Here is a 23588-nt window from a genome sequence, read left to right on the forward strand (position 1 = left end):
TATCTTGTGGTCATCATTTAGCCTCTGAACCTGTATAATGCAGAATTAATACCAGCATTGCAATACCGCAAAAAAATGTGCACCTGCATCCCCAGGACACCACTGGGGTCAGACGATCTGTGCACTCATTGTGGCTGGTGGGTAGGGAAGAAGAGTGGGGAAGGGAAGCAAAAACTGTAATAAGGACAGGCGTATTTAGTCATCCCTGATGCTAAACACCCAATTCACTCCAACAGGGATTCAGACCGAAACTCTTTGTCACTTGCTACAATACAGCCTACTTACCAACCCTGAATTCTGTACTCACTGGATGAGAGTCCTTCTACTCATTCACATGGAAAGCTACTTAAGAGTTCACTTTCCTCAGCTGGTTCTAGAACAAATCAGCAACTGTGGGGGGTGGGGGGGGGCTACTGCTTCTATATGCTATGGGTAAACACTTACCTGTACACAAAAAGCATCCTCAAACTACTCTGCATTCCTATAAACGTAAAGCAAAAACTTTCAACAGTCCTGAGTTCAGGAAATGGGTTCTAGCTGATTGTGCTTTCCGGACAACTCTGAATCAAGCAGAAGACGGTCTAAATATCCTTTCAAATCTTTCTAAACATTTTTATACCATTTTAACACACTTTATACACATTTTTACAACCATAAAATGGCACAGTAAAAGTAACTGAATCCTTTTTCAAAAATAAAAAAGCCTCTGAGGCATCATCAGGAAGGTCACTCTTGGTTTAGCAGGACAAAAGGATACTGATGTCTAATAATGTACTTTGGAATTACCAGGACACAGCTTTTCCATTTTTTGGTTATTTTTGGTTTTTAAAATTATTCCCTTTATGCTAGTTTTTGTTGTTATTATTTGGCTCTTTTTGCTAAAGCAAGAATACAGTTTTTAAAATCCGGCTAATAAGGTGACAGGAACAATGACTACTTTAAGCCTATACTGTGCAATTTACCAGCCTCATTCAAACACATTACCACACTCTGCTCTGCTCTGAGAGGTGAAGGGCAACAGGAACTCAGAGATGTTTAATGAACTTCCCCCAAAGCTGGAATGCTGATATCACAACAAAATGCAGTGATCCCTCCCTCTGCCCCACTCCTGACATGTACCAGATTGGAGAAATGACAAATTCTACTTTATTTTAGGCCTCTATCATTTCATGCCCAGGAAAAGCACTTTTAACTCACTGACCAACCTCGCTTTGCACTGCTCCAATCCGTTTTCCACATCACAAATCAAAGAAAATTATCTGATTCTATAATTTTATCATGTTAACTTTTTTACAGGAAACCATTCAGAGGCTCCCAATGCGAACAGAGCCACCCCCAAACCCAGGCGCGTCGAAGTCAAGACCACACATATCTGGATCCTCATTTTCTCTCCAGCTCACTCTTTTTCTGCGGCCTCGGGTGCTGAGACCAGCACTTTTCTAAAGCTCACGCAGGGGCTCAGCAACAAACTTTACCAATAAGGTGTTCTTGTATACCTTAAAGCTGTGTCTCAGGGCTGCTCACCAGGGAGCCTGCTTCCCCTCTCTCTCTGCCTGCCTCTCTGCCTACTTGTGATCTCTCTGTCAAATAAACAAACAAAATCTTAAAAAAAAAAAAAAAAAAAAAAAAAAGGCTGTGTCTCCCATCATTTTTTAGCTAACTCACTACTACTCAAACTTCAGCTATCACTTAGCTATCACTTCCATCTGCCCTGGCGTCCTCAAACTAGGTTAGGCGGCCCCGCTCCTGGAGACCCACGCACTCTGAGCTTCGAATAATTAAAATGCACTACATCGCCTGTCTACTTGTAGGTCACCTAAGGGGACTTAAAACCCTTTGAAATCAGAGTCTGTAGCTCATTATTCTTTGTTAAACAAGTGGGCAGGGGGTCCAAACTCTGTCTTCGACCAGCTTCAGATGCATACCCTAAAATTCTCTCAAGCTCTGGAGATTAAGTTAATAAGATGTTGAATAAAACAGAACTTGTTAAAGGCAAATACTTGTTATAGATGACTACTTGAGGATTATACCTTAAAATAATGTGGTTTCCCTCTAATCAAAAGAATGATTCAAGAACAAGACATAATGAAAACCACACACAAGGCTGTGGCAAACCATCTCTATACACCCTCCATACACTAGCCTAAATATTCAAATGGGAAAGGAAGAAACGTTTTAAAAAGAAATGTAACGAACTGAAACCACATTAATTTACTCAAATTAGGTGAACATTACTTGGTGGGGAAAAACTAGAAAACAGTTGTCAAGAAAAAAAGAAATTTAGGGGCACCTGGGTGACTCAGATGGCTAAGCGATTGTCTTAGGCTCAGGTCATGATCTCAGGGTCTTGGGACTGAGCCACACATTGGGCTCCCTGCTCAGTGGGGAGTCTGCTTCTCCTTCTCCCTCTACCTGCTCCTTCTGCTTGTGTGCTATCTTGCTCTCTCTGTCAAATAAATAAATTAAATCTTTTTAAAAAGCAAAGAACGAAATTTAGCCTTAAAGATACTACAGGCCAGGGGCGCCTGGGTGGCTCAGTGGGTTAAAGCCTCCGCCTTCAGCTCGGGTCATGATCCCGGGGTCCTGGGATCGAGCCCCACATGGGGCTCTCTGCTCAGCAGGGAGCCTGCTTCCCCATCTCTCCCTGCCTGCATCTCTGCCTACTTGTGATCTCTGTCAAATAAATAAATAAAATCTTAAAAAAAAAAAAAAAAAGATACTACAGGCCAAGGGGGGGAGGGGAGGGGAGGGACAACCAACAAAACTAAAGCAAAATAAAAAAACCAACCTATGGATTTAAAAAAGATAGAACTACCTATAGTTAACACATACATGCTTCCAATGGAAAAGTATTGTTAATGCAATTGCTAAAACCACATGGTATTGCAAAAATTTATACTATTTATTTGCATCAGCAAAACTCTACCTGCATAGATGCCCTTAAAAGTAATCTCTTATGTAACAAATCTGAAACTATTAAATGTGAAGAACAGTGTAGTTCTAAACGAATGTGGTTACTACAAAAGAAAACTAAATAACGGAACTTTAAAAAGTATGTGCAGCCTTTTATAACAAATAACTAAAAGTAAGCTAGAAATAAAACCAGAATGAAAATTTAGGAGCAAAACAAAAGGGCATTCCTAAAATTATTTTTAAATGTTTATCTGAAAAATATAACCTACATGTTCAGTTAGGGCTTAACTAAATTCAGACAACAGGTGTCAAGAACTATACACCACAGTTAAAAGTGACACAGGTAATGAGAATCTGCCATTATGTGAAGGCATGAATGGATCTTAAAAGTCGCCTAAAGCATACGAGGAGACAAAACTGAAAAGGTAAGTGGATTTTTCTTCTACTTGCTACTTATCCCTATTTTACAAATTAACAGCAGCTGCAAATTCAAATGCAGATTGTCAACTACAGCCTTCCGGAAAAGATTAACTCATTGAACGAGCAAAGCCAACTTTATTATACCTACTACATTTAAAGATACTGACACTTTGAGGCAATCTGGGAAGTTCCACTAAGTTCTGTTAAAGACCCTGGATTCGAAAAAACGCAGAGCTCCTCTGATGCCCAGTGAGCCCACACCCAGGGGTGTCCCCAACCACAACAGTGACAAAAATCTCACCAGGGAGAGCTCCGATTTCCTTTTTAGGAAACTCAGGAATGAGGAATCCTTTGATATTTGGATTAGATTTGAAAATGTTTATTACTAGAGGAAGACTTCCTTATTAGAAATAAAATATCCTTGACATTTTTTGTTCTAAGCCCATAGACAAAGTTTACATGGAAGAAGACAAGTGTAAGACCTAGAAGTTCACCTTCATGTAGCTCCAGAAGCTGATGAATTCAGGGGATTCCACCACACTGGTATCTGAACAGGATAAAATTTCCTTTGAAACCACATCAAAACCTTGAGGGGTGCCTGGGTGGCTCAGTCAGTTAAGTGTCCACCTTTGGTTCTGGTCATGATGTCAAGCTCCATAGGGAGCTCCCTGCTCAGTGGGAGTCTGCTATTCCCTCTCCCTCTCCTCCCACTCGTGCTCTCTCACTCACTCACTCCCTCTCTCTAATAAATAAATAAAATCTGTAAAATCAAACAAACAAAAGTTGAGAACTTTTTGTCTTGACTTTCGTCCATGGGAGTCTGGATCTGGGAGAGCTCTCCCTTCCAAATTTAAACCACCAAGGCATTGCATATTGTCAGGGCTACCATTAGAGATGGCCAACCACTCCGCTGGGGGCCCAAGACGTGAGGTGAACAAACAACACATTTGATATGTTATTACAAGATTCTCGTGGGTTCGTCTCAGGACAAGTCTGTGCTCTCTGAAGCAAACCTCTCCTTAAAGGTACTAAATCCAGAAACCAAGTTTATGTTCCTATGCTTCTAAAAACCAGAATCTTACCTAGGATAATTAAAAATTTAAAAAAAAAAAATTACCACAGACTCTTTTGTAAGCTTTTGATATGAACGGTTCGTGCGGGAGTCACCTGATTGGGTAGGGGGGCAGTTAATAAAAAGCTCAAATACCTAGTGTTCTGTAATTTTTTTCATTCAATAAGGAAGCTTCCAAAAGAAATTCGGATTCCAAATTTGCTTCCTTATGAAATTCACAGGGAAGACAAAGTTCAAAGGAAGAAGGAAAGGCATAGGAAAAGCCAAATGAAAAATGTGAAAAATTTAAAACTCTGTCAAACCCGATGGTCTTTATCCTGCTATTCCTTTTCCTCCGTCCTGTCTTCCTCCATTTCCTCCTGCTCTGCTCTTTCTTCCACTGACCTGCTCCCCCTTTCTTCTAACTGGCCAGAAACCCTCAAAGCAACATTACCTTTTAAAATTAAGCTAATTGGGGCACCTGGGTGGCTCAGTGGGTTAAAGCCTCTGCTTTCAGCTCAGGTCATGATCCCGGGGTCCTGGGATCAAGTCCCACATCGGGCTCTCTGCTTCAGCAGGGAGCCTGCTTCCTCCTCTCTCTGCCTGCATCTCTCCTACTTTGTGATCTCTGTCAAATAAATAAATAAAATCTTTAAAAAAAAATAAAAATAAAATTAAGCTAATTTCAGAATTGGGTCAGCCTTGACGGCTAAATTAAAACTTTGGTCTCATTCTGAACTAAGAAGCATTACCAAAGACTTTCCAAAGCTTACAAAGATTAGATAGACATTTACAGAGAAAAAATGGGGAACGTATAAATAATCCAGGGTCCCCAAATTGATATGAATCGGCTCACACTGCTAGTAAGAACCTGAGATAAGGGGTGCATGGGTGGCTCAGTAGGTTGGGCATCTGCCTTCGGCTCAGATCATGATCCCAGGATCCTGGGATCAAGCCCGTCAGGGCTTCCTGTTCATCAGGGAGCCTGCTTCTCCCTCTTCTTCTGCCTCTCACTTGTGCTGGCTCTCTCTTCTCTAGTGCTCTCTTAAAAGAAAAAAAAAAAAAGAAGAAGAAGAAAGAAAGAACCTGATATAAAAGGGGCGCCTTTTAAGTGGCCACAGCTCAGGTCATGATCTCAGGGTCCTGGGATCAATCCCCATGTTGAGCCCCTGCTCAGCCTGCTCCTCCCTCTGCTGCTCCCCCCGCTTGCATACTCCGTCTCTGTGTTAAATAAAATCTTTTTTTTAAATGTTTTTAATTTAAAAATTAAAAAGAAAAAGAACCAGAGATTAAATACATACATACATACTGGATACAAGGGCAAAATGGAAGACCTAAGAGTGACTTCAGACTCCTAATTGCATAGGAAACCAGACAAGTTTAGAAAAACTAGAAATAATGGGAGAGGTCCTGGGGAAGCACTATCAGAATCTTTCCTATGAACACAGGTTGGCCTCTCATCTGGTTGTGCTGGCAAAGAAAGGAGACATCTATTGGGCCCCTCAGAAACAGGCTCCGTAGTACGTGTAGGCATTCAGGAGTGGACCCCGAAGCAGTTGTGATCCAGCTCCTTCTTCACTTTTTGTGAGTAGCCTTAAGCCAGAAACAGAAAATTTTATAAACAAGCAAAAACTGGTGGAAAGAGTCACACAGACATATCTTTAATTCGATACTATAAATTTTTCAAGAGCCCATAGACAAAAGCAGAATAAGAAGCAGAATAAACTGATGGCCTTACAGATGAAACGAGATGTTTCTATTCCAGCCATTAAAGCAATCTCTTGAGAGGCGCCTTGGTAGATCAGTCAAGTTAAGCATCTGACTCTTGATTTCAGCTTAGGTCATCTTCTTCCTACAAGACACCACACCCACTGACTTCATGAGAAAGAATATGTAGGACAAACAGAATTTCCAGAACATACTCTCTCCTAATGACCACATGTGTGAATTCCTGAGGATTCTGCTATTCATCATCAAGACAGAATTAACTTAGCCTCTGACTCATTACTACCTTTGTGACCAAAATCAAGCCCACACTGAAATTCTCAAGAAGGCCAGATATTTTGTTGAAAAAAATTAAAACTATACTGGCAGAAATACTGGGGCAAAATAGATCACAGTTCATAATAACCCATCCAAACCACCACCTGAATTTATACAGCTCTCTAAAACAAGAATGAAAAAAAAAGGGAAAAAACCAACAGTTGACAGCCTACTAAAGAAAAGACTTGTCACACTCATCACACTCGGCTCAGTCTTTCAAGACTGCAGTCATGGTGTGGGCTATACTGCCTTTTAATTTGGAGGCTCAACTGGGGACAAATCCAGGCTCATTCAGATGGTTGGCAGAGTTCCTTTCTTTGTTGCTGCATGACTAAGCACCCTACCTTTCTGCTAACTCTCAGACAGAGACTGCCCTAACTCAGATCCTTAGAAGCTACCTGAAGTTTATTGTCATGTGGACTTCCTCAACATGGCTGCTTATGTCAAGTCAAAAACTAGAATTTGTTCTCTAGTCTCCTAAAATGGAGTCTTATATAATGAAACATACTCACAGCAGTAACACTCAATTACTCTGCCCTACAATGCAAAGTTAATGCAGTGATAGCAAATCACCTTTGCTCTATAATATAACCTAGTTCAGGTAGTGACAGGCCATCACCCTTTGCCATATTCTAATAGAGAAGCAAGTCACAGGTTTTACCCAAACTGAAGAGAGGATTATACAAAGGTCTGGATGCCTGACAGTTCCTCAAAAAGTTAAACATGGAATTACCATATGACCCTGCAATTCCATTCCTGGGTAAATACCCCCAAAGAACTCAAGACAGATACTCAAACAATTGCACACAAATGTTTGTAGAAGCATTATTTATAATCACCAAAAGATGGAAATAATTCAAATGTCCATCAACTAATGATTAGCTTCTCTTAAAAAAAAAAAAAAAAGTGGTTTAGACTTATTATGTAATATTATTCAGCCATAAAAAGTGATGAAATACTGATATACACTACACATGGATCCTATATTCTACTTAGTTTATTATTATACCTATCTAAAGTCCTTACTTCCATATATTTGCCATTACATACTTTCCATTTAATTTTACCTAGAGACTCAAATTCCCTAGCTAAATTCTTTAAAAATATTTTTTAAATTTATTTTTTTTTAGAGAGAGAGGGAGCAAACAGGGGAAGAAGCAGAGAGAGAGGGAAAAGCAGACTCCACACGGAGCACAGAGACCAATATGTGACTCAATCCCATGACTTCAGGGATCAGATCAGGACCTGAGCCAAAAGTCAGAATCGGCAACTTAACCCACTGAGCCTCCCAGGAACCCCTGGTGAAATTCTTTATACGTTTATTTTTTCCACATTTTCTTCAAAAAAAAAAACCTTTTAACAGATCAATTGTACTTATTTCACAGTTATCATCAACTCCAGTATCTACAGCATATATGTGAATCTATTTCTATTGTCTGTTTTATGTTTTCTCTCGGTTTTTCATTATGCTTTCCTTCCTCTGGTGTGTCTAGTAAATATGTACTACATGACAGATAATGTGTATACCACAGTTATATGTGTAGAAATTCATCCCCTAGGAGATCATTCACCCAACAAGTATTTCATGAGCACTGACTCTGTTCCATGCACATGTGTAAGTGATGCAGTAACAAAAAGAACGCAATCCCTTCCAGCAAGGAGTTTGTAATTGCATGCGGGAAGTATACATTGAACCCATCATTAAAATGGGCAGAAAGGCCTATAAAATCTGAGCTCCCTACTACATCCTACTTCAATCACCTCATCTCTGATTCTTCTCTCCCTTGACCACAGAAGCCACAAGATTCCTGGTTGGTTGTTGAACATCAAGTACATTTCAATCTCAACAACTTTACACTTGTTACTCTTTCTGCCTAATATGCTTTGCTCTTCCTCCTGATATCTGCATGACTTGCCCTGTCACCACCCTCCTAGCATCCCCTTCCCCCATTCCCTGTCTCATGTTTCACCATAGCATGTACTATGTATTTCATTATTTGTCTACTGTCTGTCTCTTTCTTCTATAGTATAAGCTCCATGAGGGCAGGAATATTTTTATTATTGTTGTTCATTACTATACACATTGCACTTCAAACAACATTGGACAAATAGTATGCACTTAAATATTTACTTAGTAGATGAATGTATGAATGATTTAAAATGTGATGGGCGAAGTATAGGGTACTAAGAGAAAATACAGCAGAAGGCCTAATCTAATCTAGGCAGTTGAGGAATGCCTCTGTGAGGAATGTTATGTTTAAGCCAACAGCCACACAATGAGGAGACAATAAGGAATGAAGAGAGAAGCAGAATTAACATGCATGACAGAATCTAGTACAGAAGTTTCAAGAACCTGAAAGACGTCTTATATGGTTGGCATACGCAATGTAAAGGGTAAACCGGCACACTATCGGTTTGAAGAGAAAAAACAAAGCCCAGCTATTTAAAGGATTTGAATTAGTAGCCATTCAAGAGTTTTTCAACACAGGCATCAGATTGAATCTGGATTTCTGAAAGGTCACTTAAGCAATGGTGTTGAAAGCTAATTGGGTGGGGTGCCTGAGTGAGTCAGCTGGTGAAGCCTCTGAGGTTCTAGTCTGAGAAACAATGTAGAAAATAGCACCCCTTTCCAAGGCAGGAAAGAAACAGGTTGAGACGCTTACAGGCATCAGCAAACACCTTCTGAATGGGCCAGGTAATAAATATTTCAGGCTTGCTGCGTGACGCGGTCTGTCACAATTTCTCAACTCAGTCACTAGTGGAAAAACACAGCCATCGGCAATCAGTAAAGGAGAGAGCATGGCTGTGTTCCAGCAATACTTTATTTATTAATCAGATGGGCATGGAGACACAGTTTGCCAATTGCTAATCAAAGAGAAAATTATGAACTTAGCTTTTAATTTATTACTTTCAAGATGCCTCAGGGGCATCAAGCAAAACTATTTAAGAAGCAACCACACATGCAGTTTTGAAATTCAGGAGAGATCTAGCCCAGATAAATACATAGAGAATTGACATGTGAGCCGTAAGAATAAGTGAGGCTGCCCCAGAGTGAGAGTGTACGATAAGAAAATATTTACTACTCAGAATCCAAAATAAAACCACATTTACAGAACAAAGATAGGAAGAACAATCAGCATGAAGACTAAGAACAAGCATTCAAAACACGCCAAAAAATACAAAAACCTAACTAGAACTGAGTCATGTGCCAGAAACAGATATTTCAAATAGGAAAAAGTGACCAAAAGCTCAAATACTTTGAAGAGCTAAAGACCAGGATTACAAATTATATACTGAATTTACTGAGTAGGAAAGGTTGCTGGTAACCACTGCAAGAGAAATTTCCATAAGAATGAGGAAAAGAAGCCTGACTGTGGTAGATTAATGATTAAGTGAACAGCGCAGACATGAAAACAAGTAAGGGCAATTCTTCTAAGACCTGTGGCTGTGAAAGGGAAGAGAGACTAAGGTGACAGCTATGAAGTGACAAGGAGTTACAGTGCCCTGGGAAGAAAACAACCACATTTCTTTCCCCTAAACTGGAAGCACCATGTGGTGAGGGATCCTGGGCATCAGCTGTGAAAGCTGCTTACTTAATGAGGAGTTATGTTTGGGATCTAGAATCATCTACAGCTATTCCACTTTCTACCAGAAACACATTTATAATTGATGTTTTATGCATATGGACAGAAGCTCAACACAAAGATACACAGAGAACATCATAATGTTACAAAAGTTAAACACATACCATCATTAAATGCAATCCAGAGCGCTAAGAGAACATCTTTTAAATCATCAAGTTTTTTCCTATGAAAGTATGAGTCAATATTAATCATGACCGAACAGGAGAAGATATTTGAAATGACATATCCAATAAATATAGAATGAATCTATATAACTCAATACCAAAATACAAATAATCTGATTAAAAGTGGACACAAGACCTGAATAGACACTTGTCCAAAAAAGACAATACAGATGGCCAACAGACACATGAAAAGATGCTCAACATTGCTAATTATCAGGGACACAGAGATCAAAACCACAATGAGATCATCATCTTACACCTGTCAGAATGGCTAGAATCAAAAAAGATCAGAAATAACAAGGGTTGGTGAGGATGTGGAGGAAAAAGAACCCTCCTGCACTGTCAGTGGGAATGCAAACTAGAGCAGCCACTGAGGAAAAGAGTATGGAAGTACCTTTAAAAAAAAAAAGGGGGGGAAAAAAGATTTATTTATTTGAGAGAGAGTGAGAACGAGAGAGAGAGAGAGCATGAGCTGGGGAAGGGGCAGAGGGAGAGAGAGAAGCAGACTCCTTGCTGAGCAGGAAACCTGATGTGGGGCTCAATCCCAGGACCCTGGGATCATGACTGGAGCCGAAGGCAGAAGCTTAACCGACTGAGCCACCCAGATGCCCCGCAAGTTCCTTTAAATATTAAAAATAGAAATATTATATGATAATGATTCTATTTTGGGGTATTTACCCAAAGAAAACAAATACATGAATTCAAATATATGTACCCCTATGTTTACTGCAGCATTCTTTGCAACAGCAGAGACATGGAAGCAGCCCAAGTGTTCACCAATAGATGAATGGATAAAGAAGAGAACACATGCACACACACACGGATTATAACTCAGCCTTAACAAAGACTGAGAATTTGCCATTTTCAACAACATGGATAGATCCAGAGGGTATTATACTAGGTGAAATAAGTCAGAGAAATACAAATACCATATGACTTCATTTATATGCGGAATCCGAAAAACAAATTAAAAAAAGCAGAATCTACTAGCGCCTGGGGGACTTCAGTTGGTTAAATGGCTGCCTTTTCAGGTTGTGATCCTGGTGCTGGGATCCAGCCCCACATCTGACTCCCTGCTCAACCAGGAGCCTGCTTCTCCCCCTCCCTCTGCCTCCCTCACCTCTGCACTTGTGTGCCCTCTCTCTCTCTAAATAAATAAATAAAATACCTTTTTTTAAAAAGGTAGAATCTCATATCCATAAACACGAAGAACAAACTGGTAAGTGTCCAAAAGGGAAGGGTGTGGGGGGATGGGTAAGTGGGTGAAGGGGACTAGGAAGTACAGGTTTCCACTTACCGAATTAGTCACAGAGATAAAAGCTACAGCACAGGGACTACAGTCAACGGGACTATAGTAGGGTTGTCTGGTGACAGATGGTAGCTACACTTGTGGTGAGCATAGCATAATGTATAGAGTTGTGAAATCACTATGTTGTACACCTGAAATTAACGTGACTTTATGTGTCAATGAGACTTCAATTTAAAAAAAATTCTTGATCATGAAATACAATGCTTAAGTAAAATCCTTTTAATTTTTTTTAATATTTTATTAATTATTTGACATACAGAGATCATAGGCAGAGAGGCAGGCAGAGGGGGGGGGAGGGGAAGCAGGCTCCCCGCTGAGCAGAGAGCCCTATGCGGGGCTCGATCCCAGGACCCTGAGATCATGACCTGAGCCAAAGGCAGCGGTTTAACCCACTGAGCCACCAAGGTGCCCCAGAAAATCCTTTTAATTTTTTTAATTATTTTTTATTTATTTTCAGCATAACAGTATTCATTGTTTTTTTGCACCACACAATCCTTTTAATTTTTAAGTAAAAATCCTATTAATTTATACCATTTAAAATAATCTAGGGGCTCCTGGCTGGCTCAGTCTGTGTAGCAGGCGACTCTTGGTCTTGGGGTTGTAAGTTCGAGCCCCATGTTGGGCACAGAGATTACTTAAAAATAAAATCTTAAAAAAAAAAAAAAATAGACTAATCCAGTGTAAACAACACTGATTTATTGTAACCTACACATGCATATTTTTGCATTTCGTCTTGCATTTATATTATTACATTAAGTAATAACCGCATTTTATCTTGTGCTTTTCACAAAATGTTTCCCTTAAGGACATGTATATTACAATAACATAGTTTCTCACCTTGACTACTCCATCAAAGCCAGGGATTGTGTTAACCTTTGCTTTCTTAGCTAATAATTTGCTTTCAATCTTGTCACCCATGACTTGAATAGCATGTGTGTCAGGTCCAATGAAAACGACATCTGCTGCTGCCTGTGGAGAAACACAAGTAGAAATGTGTAACAAAAACAATACAGCGCTTGATACAGTCACAACTTTATAAAAAGAAAAACCCGTATGTATATTTACTAATTATTTACATACCAAAAGCAACTTAAAAGCAAAGCATTTGAGCCAATACATTAAAATATACAGTGTTGTATACAGTACAAGTGCACAAAGATCTAGGAAACAGAGTCGAGCCAAAGAAAAGTAACAAATGAATGATAACAAAGTAACAAAATGTGTGATATTAACAGTATTCTTTGGGAAAGCCACTTCTGTAGTATATTTATATACAGTATCCTGCCACCTAACCTAAACAGTAGGTTCACCTTTAAAACACCTCATAAATCTTTGCCTTCTCCCTCCCCTACAGCACACTGCCTAGTTCAACACAAATGTCCTTTTTTATTAAATACCAACTCTGTGTCAGGCTTCGAGTTAAATGTAGGGGACATGGATGAAAACCACAGGATATCCACTAATTCAGGGGAACGTGGTCACTAATACCTCAGGGAAATAGACAAAAGAAAGTACAGAATGTTTACCTCCTTTGTGACTACAAGAAAGGAGTCAAGAATACAGTGGGAATTTACCAGGTAGAGTTATAGTTTCAACAAAACTCTTCTGTATAAATCACATTTAGTTCCCAAGCAATGGATCCACCCCTGTGTTTGCAGTATTATAATGAACAAGATGCTAATGAATTCTGCCAACAAACTAATCAGGGAGAGAACAAAACATGATGTAGAGAGCGCCACCACAGGGCACCGTCTAGAGAAGTAAATGTGAACGCTGCTGAAGTAAAGGATAAGGTTACTGGGTGAAGAATGGAGATTAAATATGAAAAATGGAAAACCAGAATGTATCCCTGGCACCATCAGAGCCAGGCCCTGAACCTGTTGCTTCTCCCATGACCTCTGGTCAGATTTGCATAAAGAATAAATCGTGTATTTTATGCCTAGCATTCGATCTATTAGCACTGGTGCCTGAAAGGACTCATGGTTGGGGGAAGGAGCTTCATTCTCCTTGTATTGTCCAGAGTAGCTACTGCAGCATGTTGCTTGGACCTGTCTCTCCGCCATTAGGAACTAAGAGGATTAAACACACCCAGAGCAGAAGATGGAAGGAGAGCAGGGAATCAACAGAAGCAATGTACGGAAGATAAAGAATTGGGGGGTGAGATGTCTATGATAGTGCACAGGAAACTGACAGAGAGGTCTAGAGGTTCTAAGATGAGTCCAGGCTGAGATACGGATTTTCAAAGGCATTAATTACAGAAGAAAATTAAAAGTTATATATGAAACCACTCAGATAAAATCCATAGAAAAACCAAAGCCTTTAAACTCAGGATGTATAATTTCCCTTGTGTCCAAAACCAACAGAGAAGAAAAGGGAATTTTTAGATTCTGAACAAATAAAGTCTCCTTTTTTTTGTATGACAATGGGAATAATAATCACCTTGCAAGTTTGATTGAAGGATTAAATAAAATAATAATGTAAAACACCCGGCTAAATGCTAAAACTGTTAGTTCTTATCTCTTAAGCAGAAGTCCTGATAAAAAGAGAACACTAGAAAAGTAAGACAGGTCCACAGGACCTCAAAATACATTATAGGAACCCAAATACCTACAATTACCAGTTATAAATGGAAGAATGCGAGATGAGAAACCTCTTCAGCCAAGACAGAGGCCCATAAAGTACCTCCCCATCAAATGTTCGTATTTAGTTTTACTAATAGAACCTTATTTTCTTAATTTAAAAAAAAAATCTTTTGTGAGACCCTCAAAATGTAAACACATTAAAAGTGCTCTCTGCAAGAGAGCAAAAATGGTCGTAGGCTTCCATCTCCACACACTCCACATACTCCACATGTCTCCAGCTGGATAAACTAGTCATTTTGGACCACAGCAATTATCATATCATATCACGTCTCTTCATCCCAAACCTGCAACCCACTAAATGCCAAGCCAAGTCAAGAGGAAACAATAATGTTTCAACTATCGGTTGTCTTTCCATATTCTCATTTTATTTGCTAAGATGGAGGAATTTTTGTTATGAATGCAGTTTTAAATACCACTATGGTAGACAGATGTTATCAAGTAATCAGAATACCTACACAAAGAGTTGAAAAAATAACATAAATGAGAACATCCAAAATACATTATGATTATACAGTAAAAATTCTGATTAACAGGAGCCCAACAACTAGGAACCTCTGATTAGTTAACTAGATTTTTCTCACACATTCCAATTTGAGACAAATTACTTACCCCAAAATGTAAAATTACCAAGGAAAAAAGCTCACATCAAGGATTTGGTGACTTATTCTTTTGTGCCATCCAACAGAAAAGAAAAATAGCCAGTATTAGTAAGCTGGGTAACTACTCAGACAGATGTTTCAATGAACTAAATTTCTCTTTCTTTTAGATGTTTTGGTAGTATTCCCTGGGTTAGCCCTTAAATGTCATTAAGGCAAAATGAGAAGGCAGTGTCCTAGTTCTTAACTTCCTTAATTCTTTGACCACAAGAGCAAGGATGAGGTCAGGGTAAGAAAGTATGTCAACTGCAAAATGATGGACCATGTTTTTTTGTTTGTTTGTTTGTTTGTTTGTTTGACAGAAAGAGAGAGATCACAAGCAGGCAGAGCAGCAGGCAGAGAGAGAGGGGAAAGCAGGCTCCCTGATGAGCAGAGAGCCTGATGTGGGGCTCAATCCCAGGACCCTGAGACCATGACCCAAGCCAAAGGCAGAGGCTTAACCCACTGAGCTACCCAGGTGCCCCTGATGGACCATGTTTTAAAAGTTCTGAGATTTTGACCAGAGTCATCTGTGCGATTATAAAGTTAAGGGCAGAATTTATCAGGACCACCCTTCTGATAATCTTTAGTTCACCCTGTATCTTTTGTCAACGATCCAATTCTCTGTCTCCCTTTATCACAAGTCTTTTTGACATTCCATAGAAATAACATACACATCCAAATATATGCTTTATAAGGTCCTTGTAAATTTATACTGAATGACGAATGTAATACCTGAAGGTATCATTACAGTCACGGGCGTTTCAGGGGCCTGGGCAGCTCAGAGTGTTGAGCATCCGACCGTTGACTTTAGTTCCAGTGGTGACCTCAGGGTCATGAGGTCTTGTCCCCCATAAGGCTCTATGCTCAGCAGGGAGTCTGCTTGAGATTCTCTCCCTCTGTCCTTCCCCCGCACCCACCCCCACCCCACTCCTGCATACTCTCTCTCCAAAATAAATAAATAAATCTTTAAATCATCTTTTTTTTTTAAGTGGCCTTTTTTAAAAAATAGCATTGGAAAACACTTTAATAGCACTACATAGGAAAGAAATTACAAAAAGCCAAAATCACTGCTCTAAGATTCATTTTCTAAATTCTGTGATTTTATGATTCTGGTTAAATTTTGAGAGAATGAAAAAAAGGGTTTTGAGTAGCGTGTTAGGGAATAATGAGATTTAACTTAAAACAGGCTTTATGTTGTGAATGAAGGACAGAAATAATCATCATTTATAAAAAATACATGATACATAATTTATTCTCAGAAATATTTAAGTAAACCGCTACACTATGAATTCAGATTTCTTTTAAATGCATATACTTTAGGCTCACCACGATACTATTTGGATAACTTTAAAACTAGAGTCAGACAAGAGACAGAGCCATGAACAAATTGCTGAATTGCACAAAGGACTCAGATTCTAGATTTTAAAGTATTCCTTGCTAAAAGGAAAAAGAGTTTCTGGTAGAAAAGGTCAGTTCAAGATTGGTATGGGGAACTTAACACATGAGTTAAAAAAGTAAGCCAGTGAGAGAAAACTTCCAAAAATTAATATGATTATGTCAAAAGCACACAGTAGCAGACAGAAAGGCTACCCCCAGATACGATGATAACAGTATGAACACCAAAAAGAAGGACAGGGAGATTACAAGGTTAATTCATCTTTTTAAGACTTTAGAAAAACTTTTCCTGCTATCTCTATTCAAGTACTTAAAACTTCTTAGACATGTATCACTCATTTCAAAAATCTATACAGTTCTCTAAAAAGCAATATAGAGGAAAACTTTACAGATAAAACTATGCAAAATAAAAGGATCAAGATAAAATTCCATACAATGTTTTTATAAGAAAAAAAACAAATACTAGAATAACATCCATGAAGGGGGAAAAAAAAAAACCCACAGGAGAAAAATGTAACAACATGCAACAGACCAAAACTGTTAAAAAACATTTTCTAAAGTTACAGAAAACATGAAATAACATAAATCAGATTTAGAAATGTTCAGAAATGGGCACCTGGATGGCTTAGTCGTTAAGTGTCTGTCTTCGGCCCAGGTCATGATCCCAGGGTCCTGGGATAGAGCCCCACATCGGGCTCCCTGCTCAGTGGGAACCTGCTTCTCCCTCTGGCAACTCCCTGCTTATATCCCCGCTCTTGCTGTCTCTTTATCAAATAAATAAATAAAATCTTTAAAAAAAAAAAAAGTTCAGAAATGAGGGGACAGACCTCAAGATAAAATCAGAAATTAAGAAAAAATATCATTCTAGAAATGAAGACTAACCAAGAGGAAACTCAAGAGTGAATAAAGGAAACAGATAAAGCCTTACAGGAAACAGAGAGAAACTGAAAGAAAAACTTTTCTGAAATCAGATACCAAAACAATGAAATTACTTTTAAAAGATACAAGAGAAAAATGACAAAACTGAAGAGAAAGAGCATCCAACATATGGCTAAGAGGAGTCTTTCAAGAAAACTAAAGCAAAGGAAAAAAATACCAAAAACTATATTTCAAGAAAATAGTTTTAAAATTGGAAATAGATAGCAAAAAGACATACTACAGCAAAACTGAGAAATTCCAATCCAGAATGACCACGATTTATTCCAACAATACTGCTTACAAGAAAAAGAAAAAAATACAAGGAAAAAAAAAAAAAAGAATATGTGATTTCTACAAAAGAAACGTTTAAATTATCACCAGACTTGGACAATGGTCGTCCAAGCCGAAAGAAAACAGAGTAACATAGTCAAGAAAAAGTATGAGCCAAGGATTTTTAAATCCAACAAAACTGACATCCAAGAAAAAAGTGCAGAGAAAATGTAACAACAAACAAGAACTCAGGGCCTCTTTCTGAGGAACTGAACAAACCTGCAGGTCGCAAACTCCAGACTGTCAGCCTCAGCTGGCGAGCTCCCTGTTTGCGCACAGTCCGCCAACCTAAGTGGATGGTGGCCGCAGCGCCTGGCTGGCTTAGTCAGTGGAGCACGCAACTCTTGATCAAAGGTTTGGGAGTTGGAGCCCCACGTTGGGTGCAGACTGCTTAAAAATAATATATTTATGTATATGTATATGGATTGTAGAGGGGAAACAACATTTTTGAGAAAAAAATTTAAGAACACTGCATCCTAGAGGACCTGGGTGGCTCAGTCGGTTAAGCATCCACCTCTTGATTCTGGCTTAGGTCATGATCTCAGGGTCATGAGACTAAGCATCAGGCTCAGCACCCTGCACAGAATCTGCTTGGGATTCTCTCTCCTCTCCATCTGCCCCTGCAAGTGCTCACTCTTCCTTTCTCTCAAAAATATAATAAAATCTAAAAATGCATTTAAAAAAAAAAATACTGTATCCGGACGTGTGAAAAATCACATGAAACTGAAGGATCACATGAAACTGCCCGTGCTTACTCTTCTTTTCTCTCAAAAATAAATAAATAAAATCTAAAAATAAATAAATAAAATCTAAAAATAAATAAAATCTAAAAATGCATTTAAAAAAAATACTGTATCCGGGGGCTCCTGGGTGGCTCAGTGGGTTAAGCCACTGCCTTTGGCTCAGGTCATGATCTCGGAGTCCTGGGATCGAGACCCGCATCGGGCTCTCTGCTCAGCAGGGAGCCTGCTTCCTCCTCTCTCTCTGCCTGCTTGTGATCTATCAAATAAATAAATAAAATCTTAAAAAAAAAAAAATACTGTATCCGGACATGTGAAAAATCACATGAAACTGAAGGAGTTTTATTGGAAAGCAACCATGCCCTTTAGTTTACACATTGTACGGCTGCTTTCTTGCTACCACGGTCAAGACTGAGTAATTTTAAGTTTTGTGAAGCCAAAAATATTTAATAATCTGGCCATTTACAAAAAGGTTTGTACACTCCCTTCTACAGAATAAGCTTCAGAAAAACAAAATGACTAAAGAGGTCAAGTAAAGGGCCTGTGGTCACCTGTAGGACTAAAACCAAATGAAGGCTAAGGAGAGAGTATGCTTTATACCAGCTATATTTTTTCTCTCTCTTTTTTTTTTTTTGCCTTAATTTTTTTTTTTTTTTTAAGAGAGAGGAGACAGGCAAAAGAAGCGAGACAGAGAATCTTAAGCAGGCTCCGTGCCTAGCACAGAGCGCAACACAGGGCTTGATCGCACAACCCCGAGATAATGACCAGAACCAAAAATCAAAGAGTCCTATGCTTAACCGACTGAGCCACCCAGGTACCCCATATTAGCTGTATTTCCTGACAACAGATACAGTACAACTATTTTTAAAGTAAGGGAAGAACAGCAAGATGATGTATAAAACTTCTTTAGAGTTTTCAGTAATCATATTAATACTGACACTGTCATCCTCAGATTGTTCTGTGTGTGTGTGTGTGTGTGTGTGTACTACTGACTAGACAAAGAATCATGAAGTATTCTAATTTTATCATCTCCCCTGTCCCAGACAGTCAGAACTCTAAATATGAAAACAAAAAGGCAGGGGTAACAAAGAGGAGGTTATCCTGAATTTTAATTGAAAATATCACATGAGGGGCACCTGGGTGGCTCAGTGGGTTAAAGCCTCTGCCTTCGGCTCAGGTCATGATCCCAGCCAGGGTCCTGGGATCAAGCCCCACATCAGGCTCTCTGCTCAGTGGGGAGCCTGCTTCCTCCTCTCTCTGCCTGCCTCGTGATCTCTGTCAAATAAATAAATAAAATCTTAAAAAAAAAAAAAGTTGTTTGAAAATATCACCATGAACACAGAAGGTATTTTTAATCTCATGTAAAGTACAGGGTATATTTAATTATACTTTTATTACAAGTTTTATATATATATATATGTGTGTGTGTGTGTGTGTGTACACATACACATATATATGAAAAACACTATGTATTTGTTATATAGCATGTGTATTACGCAATAACTATATTACATATTTACATTATATACACCCTAATTGTGCTTGGGGATAGCATTATATCTAAATATACATATTAAATATATTAGCATGTTATATATTCTACTAACAGAACATAGTTAATATATACATCATATGTAATTAACATATGTCTTTAAAAACCTGTTAATACACATATCTTCCTAGTCCTATAAACTAAAAGGCCTAGAAGCAAAGACCATCAGAGCAATGACCATGCCTGGCACCCTGACTGTGGTCTCTAATACCATTTAAGAAAAAAAAAAAAAAAAAAGAAAGAAAGAAAAAAACCCAACAGTGATAGCTGATTAAAGGCCTGGAGCAGGAATGTAAAATGTGAGCCTAGAATGTCTTGTCAGACTAGAGAACAAGGAAGCTGTAAAAGATTAGGAGGTCAAGTCAAAAAGACCATGACCCAACTTGAATCCCCTCTGGCCTAAGAGAAACAAGTTAGGCTTCGCTAGTAATGCCAACAGATTTAAGCATACAAAATAGGTTTCAATCTATGACTTCATGATACTTTTTAAAAGAACTGGGTCAACTTTGAAGGATAAGGAAACACTCATCAGCTCAAAAACTAGTAGATAAAGGTAAAGAATTGTGCATTTATCTTGCTCTATGAATTGTACCACCAGGTAACCAAACAATAAATGTGGCAAAGTGTCTCTTTATAAATATATTCCTATTTATTTGAGAAAGAGAGCGAGTATGAGTGGGGGAGGGGGTGGAGAGACAGTGGGAGAGGGTGAGAGAGAATCTTAAGCAGGCTCCATGCTGGGCCCGGGCAAGGCTCAATCCCACAACCCTGAGATCATGACCTGAGATGAAATCAAGAGTCAGATGCATAACCAGCTGAGCCTCTAAGAGCCCCTAAATATATTCCAGTCAATTAATGAAAAAGATGTCAGAGTTAAAATATCACTATTTTGCTACCCAGTGAAATACTAGACACGGACAGTAAGCATCAAAAGCTGCTTACATTGTAAGAAGTGCTGACAAGACACTATGGACCTCCTACAGTCGTGGCTGAAGGCATCCAAACCCAGATCTCATCCCATCTCTAAGTCCAGGTGTAGGAATCCAATCTACAGAAAATGCCAAGAATGGAGGAAACCCTGAGCAATACCGTAAGCACATACTCAATGAAGTCAAGATGGACAGAAATTCTCCAAGGCAATAACCCAAGGTTCTTCAACAGAAAACTGTGAGGAAAAGAAAGGTCTGAATCTGTGGATTAAGAGAAATTTAAAAGGCATAAATTTGAAAACCAATGGACCAGACAAACCATAGTTTCTAGGGATCCACATTTGGACAGCAAAAACTTTTAAAATGCAAGAAAAGGATTGCTAGAAGAGTCACGTAGTGGGTATGAACAGGGAGAGATCTGAGCACGGGACTGAGACGGGCCACAGGGACAAGTTCCAGGGCAAACACCTACAATCTAGACCTAAGCAGTAACTACAAGGTTATTTACCTTAAGCAAGCCACACATTTGTTTTGCATAGTTTCGCACTTTTATTTTATAATACAAATTTTCTAAGGTGATTTCAGAGTGGCCACACCAACTTCTGGAGCGAAACCAGCAGCTGGCCCAGGAGCAGACAGGAACGAGGTGTGAATGAGCCCTCCCACCACTACCATTCAACGTTCTACTGCAGGAGCCAGCGGTACAGCAGAACAGTGTGGGATTAGAGAAGACTGGAAACCAAATCCTAATTCTTTTTTCTCTACACTGACTATGGGGTATCAATCAGAAGAAGTACAGAACAACCCTAGAAAAGGGTGCCACCGGCCTTGAACCCTCTGCATTTACAGGAATCCGTTTCTTTAAGGTGCGGTCAGCTCACTGGGAATTTAGAACCCAATTTATGTGACTCACTGGGGTAAGAACACCAAGGCATTTGACTGCCATGGGGGTGAGTGGTAGAGGGGAGACAAAAGTTTCATTCTAAAATTCTAAGTATAAACTTATAAACCAACACAGTTTGCTAATTTGTTCGGGATGCTAATTGCAAGATCAAATGAAATCTAATGACATACTTATAACCTGTATTTACTGTACAAGAGCACCATGTATGCTGTGACTTAATTTTGCCAAAGAAATCTGTGTCTTTCTCTTTCATTATCACCAGTATCTGGATTTCATTCGGGCTAGTGTATATTTTGTATTAAGTGTCTACTTGGCACAATTCATTCAAGCAATATTATTACTTCCAGATGATAGCCATGTACAATATTTAGTTAGGGAAATGGAGGGGCAGTAACTGCCCCCACTGTAACAATTGGCAGAAGTCAGGTTTTCTAGTTGCGGAATATAGTTACATATAAAACCCTCTTTTTCATTCACAGGAAGTGAGCATTATAGCAACTGAACACTTTCTACTTCTAATATTAGAGAGTAGAATGATGTCCAGGTCTACTTTTCAGCTATTACTAAGTCTGAGAACGGTTACATTTCTTTTATTAAATGTTTTGGGTTTCTGACAAAAGTACCTGGAGCAAACAAAAGGTTTGGGGTACTTCCCAATTTAATAAAAGCCACTGAAATCAACTATAAATCTCTGAATATCTTTGTACCTTTGGGGTAAATAAACTTCTCAAGCTCATAGGGAAGATATTCTATTTTTTTTTTAAATTCTCGTTACTATATTCTATATCACCTTTGGGAATGTTCCTTCCACTTCAGAAGATTAAGATTAAAGTTTGTCAGTGTTTGCCATCTCTTTTGTGCATATCTGATTTCTTCTTTTCGGTTCCTTGTAATCAGCACGGATAGCTATTTCCAGAGTCTCACTGATTGTAAGGAAGAAAGATGCTGGGCACTTAAGCTTTATTGATCTCACTCTTAGTGCAGACCAGGAGACTAAAAAGAGATGAGTTCACATAAACCTGAGTGGGCTGTTAACCTTTTTTTTTTTTTTTTTCTTCAGGGGAAATGTAGATGCAATAACATTTCCAGCTGAAAGACTCATTCTAAGATCCTAATGTTTAAGAATGCAAATGAAGTATTCTGTCTTTTCTGTGCCTGGAGGTATTATGTGAGAAAACAGAAAGAGGTTTCTAGGATTAGTTCCACAGATTTCCTTTATCATGTAAAATCTCAGGCTGGTTGCAATGGCAAGAATCAAAGAAAAGCAATTGAGAAGATACCCAGAGAAAATGAATTCAATAATTTCCTTGGCAATCACATTGAGAAAATCAAAGTTAACTAAAAAAGTCAGGTGTTGGGATGAATCTTAGCCTCCCTCTTTTAAAGAAATTCTAGTTTAATAATTAGAACATTTAAAACAAAATACACTGGCAAAATACTGATGATCAATTCAATGACACTAAATTTTCTCAGACGAAACTGTCAAATTTATCACTGAGCTACCTGGCATTTTCAAGAATTTACGTTGTAACAGTAATAAAGTTTTCATTTAAAATGCAGGAACAAATTTTAAAGTTTTCCTTTTAGAATGCGTACCTTAAAGAACAAAGAAGCTTCACATTTAAATTTGTATGTGTTGCTAAGGTTCTCCTTGTGTAAACTGGCCACAGAAACTAGTTATGAAGCTGTAATTTCCTTCTTTTGCGCTTCACATAAAATATTTTATGTCCCTACAGTCTGGATATTAAAAATGAGTTGCTTTCATTTCTCCCTGATCCAATTATTTTTAATGTTTCATGAATACTAAAATTAATTGGTACTTTTGGATTGAAAACAAATACTTTCCCAGTTCAATTTTGGAATATACCATATAATGACTATGAAATTAGATGAACAATTTTACAGTGTTAAGTAAAAAAAAATTTAAGATTTAATAATACTTCAATTAGCATGAGGGGATGTTAATGCAGATGCCTCATGACTCGGCTTCCTGTTC

General features: G+C 38.6%; 1 protein-coding gene across 3 annotated transcripts in view; it reads right to left on the bottom strand.

Annotated features, from left to right (window-relative positions):
• Nucleotides 1–23588, bottom strand: part of PCCA (propionyl-CoA carboxylase subunit alpha) — a 397106-nt gene that overhangs the window by 276001 nt on the left and 97517 nt on the right. For all 3 annotated transcript variants that reach the window (XM_032881100.1, XM_032881099.1, XM_032881101.1), the window contains one exon: nucleotides 12382–12513. In XM_032881100.1, coding sequence (XP_032736991.1) covers nucleotides 12382–12513 — 132 coding nt within the window. The remainder of the gene's footprint in view (nucleotides 1–12381; nucleotides 12514–23588) is intronic.

The sequence above is a fragment of the Lontra canadensis genome, unplaced genomic scaffold (assembly GCF_010015895.1).
Source record: "Lontra canadensis isolate GAN:19392208 unplaced genomic scaffold, GSC_riverotter_1.0 scaffold73, whole genome shotgun sequence".
In the NCBI taxonomy this organism is placed as follows: Eukaryota; Metazoa; Chordata; class Mammalia; order Carnivora; family Mustelidae; genus Lontra; species Lontra canadensis.